The 12,666-nt window shown below is 40.7% G+C and overlaps 2 protein-coding genes across 3 annotated transcripts in view; one reads left to right on the forward strand and one right to left on the reverse strand.

Annotated features, from left to right (window-relative positions):
• The window catches only part of MCC (MCC regulator of WNT signaling pathway), a 195,864-nt gene that overhangs the window by 141,056 nt on the left and 42,142 nt on the right, over positions 1-12,666 (forward strand). For both annotated transcript variants that reach the window (XM_083351476.1, XM_083351477.1), the window contains 2 exons: positions 1,697-1,860; positions 7,317-7,523. In XM_083351476.1, coding sequence (XP_083207602.1) covers positions 1,697-1,860; positions 7,317-7,523 — 371 coding nt within the window. The remainder of the gene's footprint in view (positions 1-1,696; positions 1,861-7,316; positions 7,524-12,666) is intronic.
• Positions 5,023-12,666, reverse strand: part of DCP2 (decapping mRNA 2) — a 79,124-nt gene continuing 71,480 nt past the window's right edge. Inside the window, exon 12 of the transcript XR_014491058.1 lies at positions 5,023-5,169. The gene's annotated coding sequence lies outside the window, so the exon portion shown is untranslated. The remainder of the gene's footprint in view (positions 5,170-12,666) is intronic.

The raw sequence follows: 12,666 nt of genomic DNA on the forward strand, positions 1-12,666 counted from the left end.
CTGTGAGAGAGATCTCGGAGTCCTAGTGGACAATCACTTAAATATGAGCCAGCAGTGTGCTGCAGCTGCCAAAAAAGCCAACACAGTGCTAGGCTGCATTAACAGAGGGATAGAATCAAGATCACGTGAAGTGCTAATACCACTGCAATGCCTTGGTAAGGCCACACCTGGAATACTGCATCCACTTTTGGTCACCACGATGTAAAAAATATGTTGAGACTCTAGAAAGAGTACAGAGAAGAGCAACAAAGATTGATTGGGGGACTGGAGGCTAAAACATATAGGGAACGGTTGCTGGAATTGCGTATGTGTAGTTTAATGAAGAAAAGGGTGAGGGGTGACATGATAGCAGTGTTCCAATATCTCAGGGGCTGCCACAAAGAAGAGGGAGTCAAGCTATTCTCCAAAGCACCTGAAAGCAGGACAAGAAGCAACGGATGGAAACTAGTCAAGGAGAGAAGCAACCTAGAACTAAGGAGAAACTTCCTGACGGTTAGAACAATTAACCAGTGGAACGACCTGCCTCCAGAAGTGGTGAATTCTCCAACACTGGAAGTTTTTAAGAAGAGACTGGACAGCTATTTGTCTGAAATGGTATAGGGTTTCCTGCCTTAGCAGGGGGTTGGACTAGATGACCTCCAAGGTCCCTTCCAACTTATTATTATTATTATTATTATTATTATTATTATTATTATTATTATTATTATTATTATTATTATTAATTCAGTAGGAATATATATTGCTTGCCTGTCACTTTGTTATTGTCAGATATACAAGATAAGTATATTATCAAATGCATTAAGTTTATTCCTCACCACCACCATTATGTGGGTGGACTGTACCAGTTCATCTTCTGACCATCCAGAATAATAAAAGTAATCAGATTCAGTGCAAGCAGAAACAGAGATCACCTCACTTTTTTGAAAAAATTGTAATGAAGATATAGTGCTCTGATATTACAGACACTTATAAGGTGTTATAAAATGTAAGTGAACCATGCTAAAGATTGCTTAGGAGAATATAATTACATTACACTGAAGATTTCTGGTTTGCCTTACTTGTTGGCTTTAGTGATATTGTGTAGATCAGGCATGTCAAACTGCCGGCCCGCAGGCCGGATGCATCATACTGAAACCATGCCCACCCCATTGCCGGCAATGGGGGAAAAGTCGTGATACATCGTGCGACGTCGCAAGTTTGACATGCCTGGTGTAGATGTTTCACATTTTTGGCAAATTGACCTTACCATTGAGGTCCTCAAGTTAATGTTTTGTCATGTTGTTGAAAATCAGGGTCCCAACTTTTAGGCTGATTGGCTGGTCTGGAAAAAACTAAACAAAGCCAGATCTGATTAATACTTGGATAGAAGATTATCAGGAAATCCCAGAGTTTGGCAGGGGGGAGCCAAAAGATAATGGCAACCAACCTCCATTTATATTGTTCTGAAAAAATACCTTGATTTCCCTTACATAGAAATTGAGCAATAGGAGCTTTAATGCTGAATTAAAGAAGATAGTATTTGAACTAATTTTTTACCTTAGTTGTCAGGTGACCATTAGTAGGTTGCAAAATTAGGATGTTAGTACTGTATTTTCAAGGAAAATTTGAATCTGCACCCTTCTTCCCTAATCCCGTTAGAAAGATGAAGAGGTAGTCTTTTCTGCAATGCTCATCTGACACATTTTGTTTATTCCAGATACCTGTAGTGACTTGAACTCGGAATTGCAGAGAGTGCTGACAGGACTGGAGAATGTTGTCTGCGGGAGAAAGAAGAGCAGCTGTAGCTTGTCTGTGGCAGATGTCGACCGGCATATTGAACAGCTCACAACTGCCAGTGAACACTGTGACTTAGCCATTAAGGTGTGGTAATGTTAACTGTAACTATAGAATGTGATACAATTGGTCCACATGTATGGTTGTTTATTTGATAAAGAAGCATTTATTTATTTATTAAACCAATTTCTGTAGCTGCAATTTCACACATGGGCGACTTCAGGCAGCTTGTAATATTTAAAGATCCACCAGATAAAACCTATAAACCACACAGACACACATGATACACCACCCCATGGCAGCAACCACATAATCAAATCAGTCATTTGTTTGGCTTCATCTCCATTCATGGCCCCATGCCTGCTGACAAAACAATATTTTTAGGGCAACATGACAGGGAGTCTTGTTTATGATTATGCACTGAATTGGTTTGGGATAGCGCAACCTCACTCATGTCCAAAGATGTTAATTCTCCCAGAGCCAAAGAGGCCTAACCCAGAATCACTTCATCTTGCCAGGATTCTGTTTTAGTCTATTGCTCCTCATCCAAACCTCAATACCCTTCAGGCACTAAGAGAGAGTAATTGTAACATTGGTTAACTCACGATAGGCAGAGATGTATGGCCAAACATCATCAGCATATTGATGATATCTTATCCCAATGTGACGGATGATCGCTCCCAGAAGTTTGATGTAGGTGTTTAAACAGGAATAGAGAAAGTACTGACCCTTGATGGACCCCGCAAAGCAAAGGTTCAGACCTTTTGCCCCCAATCAGCTTCAACTAAGAATGGTTCCAGAGACAGGAAATAAACCAGCACAATGCAGTGCCCCCCACCCCAACCCCTGGAGCCATGGTCAATTTATAAGGTCAAGTAGAGCAAGAATGGATCAATACCCTAGTCACATTCCCACTAGAGATCATCAAAACGAGCAACCAGTGCTGTTTCTGTTGCATATCCAGGCCTGATATGCACCCTGTATATCATTTTATAGACTTTTAAAATTTGTACACTTTGTAAACCATTTTAAGACATAATAAGGAAGTTAGACTTCCTATTTGAATGATTATTATAATTAGTAATAACTGGGAAATTTTCTATGTGCTGCATTTCTTCTTCATAAAGGAAAATGCTATTACTTTTTAAAAAATTATGTATTCGAAAGGGATTTTGTTTTAAACCTTTTTTCATACTTCAAAAATGAAGTTCATTCATGCATCCAGAATCTGAAAAGCTTAGGGAAGGATCCTGAATTTTGATTTAAAGGTGATCTATGTAGGTCACCTTTAAATCTGTGCTGTTTCATAAAATACCATGTTAAAAATGAGAAGTTGCGGATAGTAATAGAAATTAGAATTATAATGATACATCAGGAGATGCTTAAGAGGGAAGAGGGTCTACTTTGGTCAAAACATTTAAAAAATATTAAAATGAGAAATTTTAAAAATGAGCACACCATTAGGCTAATACAGAAACATGTCTTCCTAGTAAAGGTAAAGGTAAAGGTTCCCCCGCACATGCGTGCTAGTCATTTCCAACTCTAGGGGCTGGTTCTCATCTCCGTTTCAAAGCCGAAGAGCCAGCGCTTGTCCGAGGACGTCTCTGTGGTCATGTGGCCGGCATGACTAGACGCCAAAGGCACACGGAATGCTGTTACCTTCCCACTGTAGTGGTTCCTATTTTTCTACTTGCATTTTTATATGCTTTCGAACTGCTAGGTTGGCAGAAGCTGGGACGAGTAACAGGCGCTCACTCTGTTATGCGGCACTCGGGATTCGACCCGCCAAACTGCCAACCTTCTGATCGACAAGCTCAGCGTCCTAACCCACTGAGCCACCACGTCTTCCTAGAAACAATTAATTATTAGTTAATCAATGTTCCTGCCACTTTTACATATATATTCAGACTTGAATGATCATAACTCAGCCTTCATATAGTGTAGTATACACTTGCAATAAGAAATAATAGTATTGCAAGCACATACGTTTTAACTGTAATAGTTATTAAAGTATTATAATTGCACAAATTTTAACTGAATTTATACATCTTGATTCATGCTAATTTTTAAATGCTAATCACATGCAAGCATGAGTTTCATAAGTGACTAAAGTTATTGATACTATATAGTACTTTTGTATATGCAGGTAAGTTACAGGTAGTCCTCAACTTATGACCTCAATTGGGACCAGCACTTCCATTGCTAAGCATGTGAGTGGAAGGATTTCATTTTGGTCACATAATCAACTTTTCTCAAAAGTACTAAATCCTACTTCTGCCACTTCATGTGAATGGGACTTATGAATACCTGTGGCTTAATTTGGCATAACATAAACATGATCTTCTTTATAGAAATCACTTTTGCTATGACTATTGCAAATGTAATATTGCCCATATTCTTTGGGAGTTTTAGAATTCTCTATCTTCAAAAACATTGACAACAGATCTATGTCTCATGCTCAGTTATTCCTATGTCCCATCTTTCTTTTCTTATTAATTCTTGAGCCGGCAAAAAACTAAAGCAACATAATATTTTCTGCCTCAGTTGCTGATCCTTAGAGCCCCTATTCTGGCTTGCTGCCAACTGAAATGTCCTCACCTGGCAAAATGTAGCGATGGACTAGGATTTGATATCTGGCAAGATACATCATGATAAAACTGATTTGGATAACACACCTGCTGCCAGCTTCTGTCCCAAAGCATGTAAATATACTTACAAAGAACACTGAAAATGTTCTAGAGATGCCTTCTTTTCAATTCTACACGAATTATTTCCTTTATTCTTACACACTGAGAAGAAAGAGAAAAAGGCGAGTGGTTTTTGCTTAATCCATAGCTGGAATACGAACTAGGAATAATAATTATGCCTTTATTGCTTCATAGCCAACTGTAGCTTTGAAGTCAGACTAAAGAAGAAATATACTTGCGTACCCACACACATCTGGCGAAGTGTAAAGGGAGAGGACAGATTGCAAGTTCTGTCCGTCTTTAGAGAAGACCAAGAAAAATGCTCCCTGTCCTCTCATACTGATGGTTTCCCCACTCCAGTTCAATTGGGGAGGGGATAAAAAGAGATGTATATGGCACTGTTTATTGCTTTATTATTAAACTCCTCCAGGTATGATTATCTGCTCAGAGATAGCAGATTTAGTGTTCTTCAGAACTTCAAAGTTTTCACAGTAACATCTCTTGTCAAAAGAAACCAGCTGTCATTTCTTTGGTTACAAAATAGTAAAATGGAAGAGCTATTTCTTTTAAAACATGGCTTTTGCAAAAAAAAAAAAACAGGTCTCCAACATTTCCGTGCTGCTGTCTCAGACATTGATAAGCTGTCTGGCTACATGCATGCAGCTTCCTAAGAGAGCTGAGATGAGCAGTTTTATCCTGGTTTTTCTTCCTGGAAAGAGATGAAAAAGAATGGTAAACTAAGAAGAGTCCCCGGAACTCCAGATTGAAATTGCAATTGGCTGTTCCCAATCTCTTTGGGTCAGGCTCTATTGCCTAGCAGACGAAATAGTCAGTAAAACACTTCAAAGTTATGCAAATTGAAACTGCCATAGGTTACTGTTATTTGAATAGTTGTACAGAACATCTTTTAGACTATGTGTATTCCAGATAAGGAGCCTGTAGTGTTTGCATTAAGTGGTAGTTCATTCAGTTAACAACTTTTTTTCTCAATTAGTTAATGAAAGCAGCAGTAAGTCCACTTAATATATCGACTGATTAACCGGAATGCACTTTGCTACCCATTTTAGAGGTTAATTAGAGCTTCATTGCCTACTGAGCAAATATGCTCTACAAATGTCAATGGTTTAGTATTGCTTACATTAGCATAACAAGATGTGAATGAAATAGCCCTTTTTATCTTTAAAAAGTATAATTTTCTCTTGACTGAGCCTTAAACATAGTTGTATGTATTTGGTTTGGAGGCAAGTGCAGCCCAGGAAAGTGAAATAGAAAGGAGTTGAGAAAATTACAGTTACAAATTTTAAACAAATTTGAATTGTGTTTTCTTTCCAAATAAATCACTGTTATTTCAAAGAAGTGAAATACATGACAATATAAAATACATAGCATATGAATTCCAGCTGCTGTTATGATCTTGCTGTAAATAAGTTGTAACAAGTATTGTCTTGCAAACATAGTTGTAAGTAATCTATGTCAATAAATCTCATAGAAATACTCATAATTTCTTTAGCACTAAAGAAACACCTACCTATTTGCATAGTATCCTTTATCTTATTCTTCAGAATTTTTAAAGTTATTTTTAGTTTTTCAACCAATAGCTGGCCTTTTACTGTTCAGATTGGCTTGGTAAAAAGATATATCTGAGGGAAACGCTTCAAAATAAACCAAGAAAGTGTCCATTATGTTTAGCTATCTTCAGGATGGGGGGATATTATCTGCATATATTTTGGATTCCTTATTTCTTTCCTTTGCCGGGCTTAAATCAATTTTTGTCCATTTCTGAGTTAATTAATTAATTTAATAAACATCCACAAAAATGTTTGGGGAGAGAAGAGACACAGAGAAAAAATTATTCTCTGTGCTGGCAGCAAACAACACCGTTTTCACACAACCTTTACTCTTTGCCAAGTGATTTCCAAGTCCAATGTAAACTGCTTCTATTCTATAAAACTCTTCCTAATTTGGCAGTTGCTTACCTGCAGTACTGCCTTCTTTTGTCAGTTTCACCCAAACCAAAAAATTTTTTCCAACGAAAAGTTACTGCGGATCCTACATTTTGAGGAGGTGTGAGGGGCTGCGGCAAGAAGGTGCTACTTTTCTGTCAGCAGAATGCCAACGTTCTGAAACAGACTCCCTGTGGAGATCTGGGTGGCTCGATATTTTCTGGTTTTTTTAAAGCTCTTAAGACTAAGCTGTTTTGGATACCCTAAACTGCAATTTAATATTGTCAATTTCTTTATTCTTTTTTTATATTGAGACATTGCTGTTGTGTTTTTATTTTTTGTATTGGGTATGTTTTATATTGTATATTTTTTCCTATCTAAGTTGACAAGCTTATGAAAACAAAAAGTTTAAGGAATTCTGGTTTAGAAAAGATTTTTTATTTTCTGTTTTTTTATTCTGGCTGTATATAGGTATAGCCAGAATAACACATATATTGTGTGTGTACACACACATATACATTCACACATATATACATAGACAAACACACCTTTTCTTTCAGTCCTCCCAATACAATATCTATGAGATTTAAAAGTCATAATAGTAAAAGCACTGATTTCCATAAAAGATTAGGAAAGATTCTATGAAATGTTGTATTCTAATTCAAATCCAGCATGGATCCAAATAAATTGGAGCAAGGATGTGGAATAGTAACAGTATCTTTTTAGTATATTTTTCTGATTATGTTTGAATTTATCTACGGACAAAGGACTAAAATGGTAGCATAAATGCTCAAAAATGATAGTTTTTAAATCAAAATTATCTACTAAACGGCAATGAACTAATATGAATGTGTATATTCAGAGATTCCTCATGATACATTCCTCTAAAATTTTAATTTATTATGTTTTTCAGACAGTTGAGGAGATTGAAGGTGTGCTTGGGCGGGATTTGTACCCAAATTTGGCTGAAGAAAGGTCCCGATGGGAGAAGGAACTGGCAGGTTTGAGGGAAGAGAATGAAAGCTTAACAGCAATGTTGTGCAGCAAGGAAGAAGAATTAAACAGAACTAAGGCCACCATGAATGCTATCCGTGAAGAACGAGACAGATTACGCAGAAGGGTGAGATTTCTTGATTGACATCTAATTTTGTGAGAAAAATGGAAGTTGCTACAATAAAGAGCTGTTTCATCTCTCTCTCTCTTTCTCACACTATCTTCTAAATTGGAGGGGGTTAATAATTTGGCTGATTCTTCTTGCTAGGATTTGCCAGTAAAACGTAATTACATAAAGTAATCCCAGCTCTAAGAAATATAAAGAAAGGTACTTTATATCTTCCTTTCCAAAATCCAAAAATATAGAATTTAGCAAATCTTGTGAGCCTCTTAGAAACACAATGAATAGTAGTGCAGTCTGGTGCTTGGGAAACTTTTAATCAGAAATTCCATTTTTAAACAAATGAAGCCAAAAGTCTAGATATAAAGAAGACAACAGGAAGGCAACAATCAAACATAGTATTCCAGATAAAAATAATTAAGAGTATCGAACTAAATTGTATGTATTAGTATTTGAAAAAAAATCTTGGCTTTCCAAATAAGTTTAGAGTTAATTGCAGAGAGGATGGCTTAAAACAGAACATCTGATCTGCCTTTAGGGCCTTCAAGTTTAATAGAATATACAGGATAACAAAACACTAGCATTTTTGGGGACTGGTGCTTTCCCCAATTAAGCAAACAGTTCTGCCTTTAATGATCTTTAATGATCTAGTCAATTTAGTTGAGGGTGAGCATGCGGACCTGGCCTGCATCACGGAGACCTGGTTGGGCCCAGAGGGTGGGGTCCCTTTGGTTGACATCTGCCCACCAGGCTTCCGGGTGCTGCACCGGCCTAGAGCTCAAGGTAGGGGTGGGGGAGTGGCGGTTATTATTAGGGAGACCTTATGTCCGCGGGAGACCACCGTTTCTCAGATAGTCGGGTGTGAGTCTCTCTTTGTGAGATTTGGTTCTGGGGCGCAGTTGGGTTTGCTGCTGACGTACATTTCGCCTAGTCGTACAGCGGCAGCCCTGCCCGAGCTGCTTGATATCCTCTCAGGGTTGGTGGTTGAGTTTCCCAAACTTATAGTTTTGGGAGACTTCAATCTACCATCCCTGGGAGGCTCATCTGAGCTAGCTCGGGAGTTCATGGCTTCCATGACGGCCATGGACCTGACGCAAGTAATTTCTGAACCAACTCATGAGGGAGGCCACACTCTTGACCTGGTTTTTTTATCTAGACGGTGGTTGGATGATCTTGGTGGGGGCTCTCCATTTATTATGCCCCTGTCATGGACCGATCATCATCTCCTGCGGATGGTCTTCCGTTTTGCCACCCCCCGTCGTGGGGATATGGAACCAATTAGATGGTACCGCCCCAGACGCTTAATGGATCCTGATAGATTCCAAGCGGCGCTGGGGTCCCCACCTGCCTCCATTGCTCACAGCTCGGCGGATGCCTTAGTGGAAACCTGGGAAAGGGCAGCCACTGAGGCACTTGACCGGGTTGTACCCTTGCGGCCCCTGACCCGGCGCAGATCCCAGCGAGCTCCATGGTTCTCCGCGGAGCTCCGGGAGATGAAGCGTCGGAAACGGGGCCTAGAGAGCTGTTGGAGGTCGAGCCGATCCGAACCCGACCGGTTGCGGTTAAGAACCTATATTAGGTCTTATCTCGCTGCGATGAGGGTGGCGAGGTGTAATTACTTCTCTACCCTCATTGCGTCCGCAGATAATCGCCCGGCCCCCCTGTTTAGGGTGACTCGCTCACTTCTTAATCAGGAGGTGAGGGAGGATCCCTTGCAGGGTCGTGCCGAGGAATTTAGTCAACATCTGTCGGATAAAATCGCTCGGATTCGGACCGGTTTGGACTCCAGCTGGGCAGAGTCAGGCGATCAGGACACGGACGGTCTTGTCAATGTTATCTGGGAAGAGTTTGATTCTGTGACCCCTGATGAAGTGGACAGGATTATGGGGAGGCTGAGCTCCTCCACATGTTTGTTGGACCCGTGCCCTTCCTGGCTGGTTTATGCAGCCAGGGAGAGGACACGAGGCTGGCTCCAGGCGGTTATATCTGCTTCTTTGAGTGAGGGTTATTTCCCCACCGTCTTGAAGGAGGCGGTGGTGAGACCTCTCCTCAAGAAGCCTGCCTTGGACCCAGCTGTATTGAACAACTTTCGTCCAGTCTCCAACCTTCGCTTTCTTGCGAAGGTTGTTGAGAGTGTGGTGGCGCATCAGCTCCCTCTGGTCCTGGATGAAGCGGATTATCTGGACCCCTACCAATCGGGTTTCAGGCCCGGGTACAGCACGGAGACGGCATTGGTCGCTCTGGTGAATGATCTCTGGAGGGCTCGGGACAGGGGATATTCCTCTGTCCTAGTCCTATTAGACCTCTCGGCGGCTTTCGATACCATCGACCATGGTATCTTGCTGCGGCGTCTCAGGGGATTGGGAGTGGGAGGCACGGTTCTTCGGTGGTTCTCCTCCTATCTCCTGGGACGTTCGCAGTCGGTGTTGGCAGGGGGGCAGAGATCGACCCCGAGGTCTCTCGTTTGTGGAGTTCCTCAGGGGTCGGTTCTCTCGCCTCTCCTGTTCAACATCTACATGAAACCGCTGGGTGAGATCATTCGTGGTTTTGGAGTTGGGTATCATCAATATGCCGATGATACCCAACTTTTCTTTTCGACCCCAAACCACCCCAGTGATGCCCTCGCTGTGATGTCCCGTTGCCTGGAGGCGGTTCGGGTCTGGATGGGGAGGAACAGACTTCAGCTCAACCCTGACAAGACTGAGTGGCTGTGCATTCCGGCATCCCGGGACATTCAAAATGTTCCATCTCTTTCTATGGGGGGTGAGCTCTTACCCCCCGTGGATAGGGCTCGCAACTTGGGAGTCCTCCTAGATTCACGGCTTACCCTAGAAGATCATGTAGTGGCCGTGACTAGGGGGGCTTTTGCCCAGGTTCGCCTGGTGCGCCAGTTGCGGCCCTATCTGGACCGGGATGCCCTGTGCACGGTCACTCATGCGCTCGTGACCTCTCGCCTTGACTACTGTAATGCTCTCTACATGGGGCTTCCCTTGAAGACCACTCGGAGGCTCCAACTGGTACAGAATGCGGCCGCGAGAGTTGTCTTGGGAGTTTCCCGGTACTCCCATGTTACACCTTTGCTCCGCGAGCTGCATTGGTTACCAGTTGTCTTCCGGGTGAGGTTCAAGGTTTTAGTTATGATCTTTAAGTCCCTACATGGCATGGGTCCGGGGTACCTCGGGGACCACCTGCTGCCGGCTTCAACTCCCCTCCGCCCTGTGCGTTCCCACAGAGAGGGCCTCCTCAGGGTGCCTCCGGTCAGGGAATGCCGACTGGCGGCCCCCAGGGGGAGAGCCTTCTCTGTGGGTGGCCCGGCTTTGTGGAACCAACTGCCGGTGGAGCTCCGGACGGCATCGGACCTCCGAACTTTCCGTCGTGGTCTGAAGACCCATTTGTTTGAATTGGCCGGTCTGGCCTGATGGGGAGCTGGGTTTTAAATTGTCATTTTAGATTGTATTATTGTTTTTTTTAATTGGGCACTGATTTAATCTTTGTTTTAACTTTTGTATAGTATTGTATTTTATTTATATGCCCTGTGAACCGCCCTGAGTCCCCAGGGAGAAGGGCGGTATATAAATTAAATAAAACATAAACATAAACATAAACAAATTAAAAAAAATTATCTGCCAGCTGAAATTATAATCCTAGAAATCTGATACTGCTGATTAGTTTTTTACAGTTATGCCGTTGTATATAAAAGATTTTATGGAAGAGACTTCTGAGAATGCAAGAGATTAATTCCATCTTCCTAGTGTTGGGGTAGGGCTGAATCAGACTTCATTGATATTTTGAAGAGTGCACTTCAATCATATGTGGGGCAGGAACATTTTGGAAGCAGGATGTTTAATATCTGTGGTGTACATTGAGTGCATTGAACATGTCTAATACAAATATATATAGCTATATATTTATTTCTCGCTGAAGCTTCATTTTTTACATAATTTGGATTTGGGAATTAACATCAGCCTACTTTTATAACTTTCCTTGTCATCTGAGGAGCTTGCACTAAAAATAGTAATTTCTGAATGCATTTCTTATTCTCTCATTTGTTATTTTCACGGATCTGCTGTTCTGCTCTACAAAAAATCTCACTATCAAAACTTCTATTCAGCACAATTTAATGTGTCTTTCAGGCCTAGAAACATTGTGTATCTAATCAAGTGTATGGTATAATTAGAGCAATAGAGCAGAAACCTTTTAAAAGTGCATAGATCAGGAGTATGCAATTGTTTGAAGTTGTTCTCTTGTCTGTGTACTAAAGTAGCAATTCTGAGCTGAAGGGACCCAGTCAGTCCATCATACAAAAAAAGCAGAAACTTAAGGTACTCTTTGCATTTTTTAAAAAATTACAAACAAGTTAAAGATAAGGTATGAAGCTAGGTTTTCCATTGTGTCCATGTTAAAGAAAGGGCTTATATACCACCCATAGCTGTCAGCTTTCTCTGCTATCTGATAATGAAGGCTTTTTAAAACAGCTTCCCCTGTCTTCATGTCTTCCAGATCTATTAACCTAACATTGGTGCAGAATATTAAATTGTAGAAAATAAATTTAAAGTACCAGATGGCCTCAATTTTTCCTGGTCACTTTATTCCATTTTCCAGCTTTCAAATGTTGCTCTTCTATTAATTCATCTTAGCAGTCAAATATTGTTTTTGGGTAAAAAAAATTGCTCCATTGCAAAATTCATTTTTATCTCTCTTGATTTTCTTACAGTGAGCCTTTTGAGGGATTTTATCATTGAAAAGTAGATTATGGGGTTGTAGGATTTTTTTTTTAGTTTTAACAAAAACAAAAAGTTTAGTGATAATGGAATGCATTTTATTTATCACACAGAAGAATTTTATTCAGATCTGTACTTCTACTATTCAAGGACCATAGATTATCCTCAAGATCCAGCCTAATGCTGATTTTTATATCAGTAGACATGATGTACAATATGTCATCTTAGTTTATCCAGAAAAGGGGAGCTTGGCAAATTATCTGTTTTTATCTAGGTGTAAAGCAATTAAAAGATGCTTTGTGCCAACAGTTGAGACAGTTAAATCTAACTGTAAGACTGGAAAGTATGCATTTTTCCCTAAGATTCAGCATTTAAACCCCCTCCCCACTTTACAGCAAATTCCTTTCTTTCCCAGTGGCTCCTTAGGG

Source organism: Vipera ursinii (assembly GCF_947247035.1).
Source record: "Vipera ursinii genome assembly, chromosome: 2".
NCBI lineage: Eukaryota > Metazoa > Chordata > Lepidosauria > Squamata > Viperidae > Vipera > Vipera ursinii.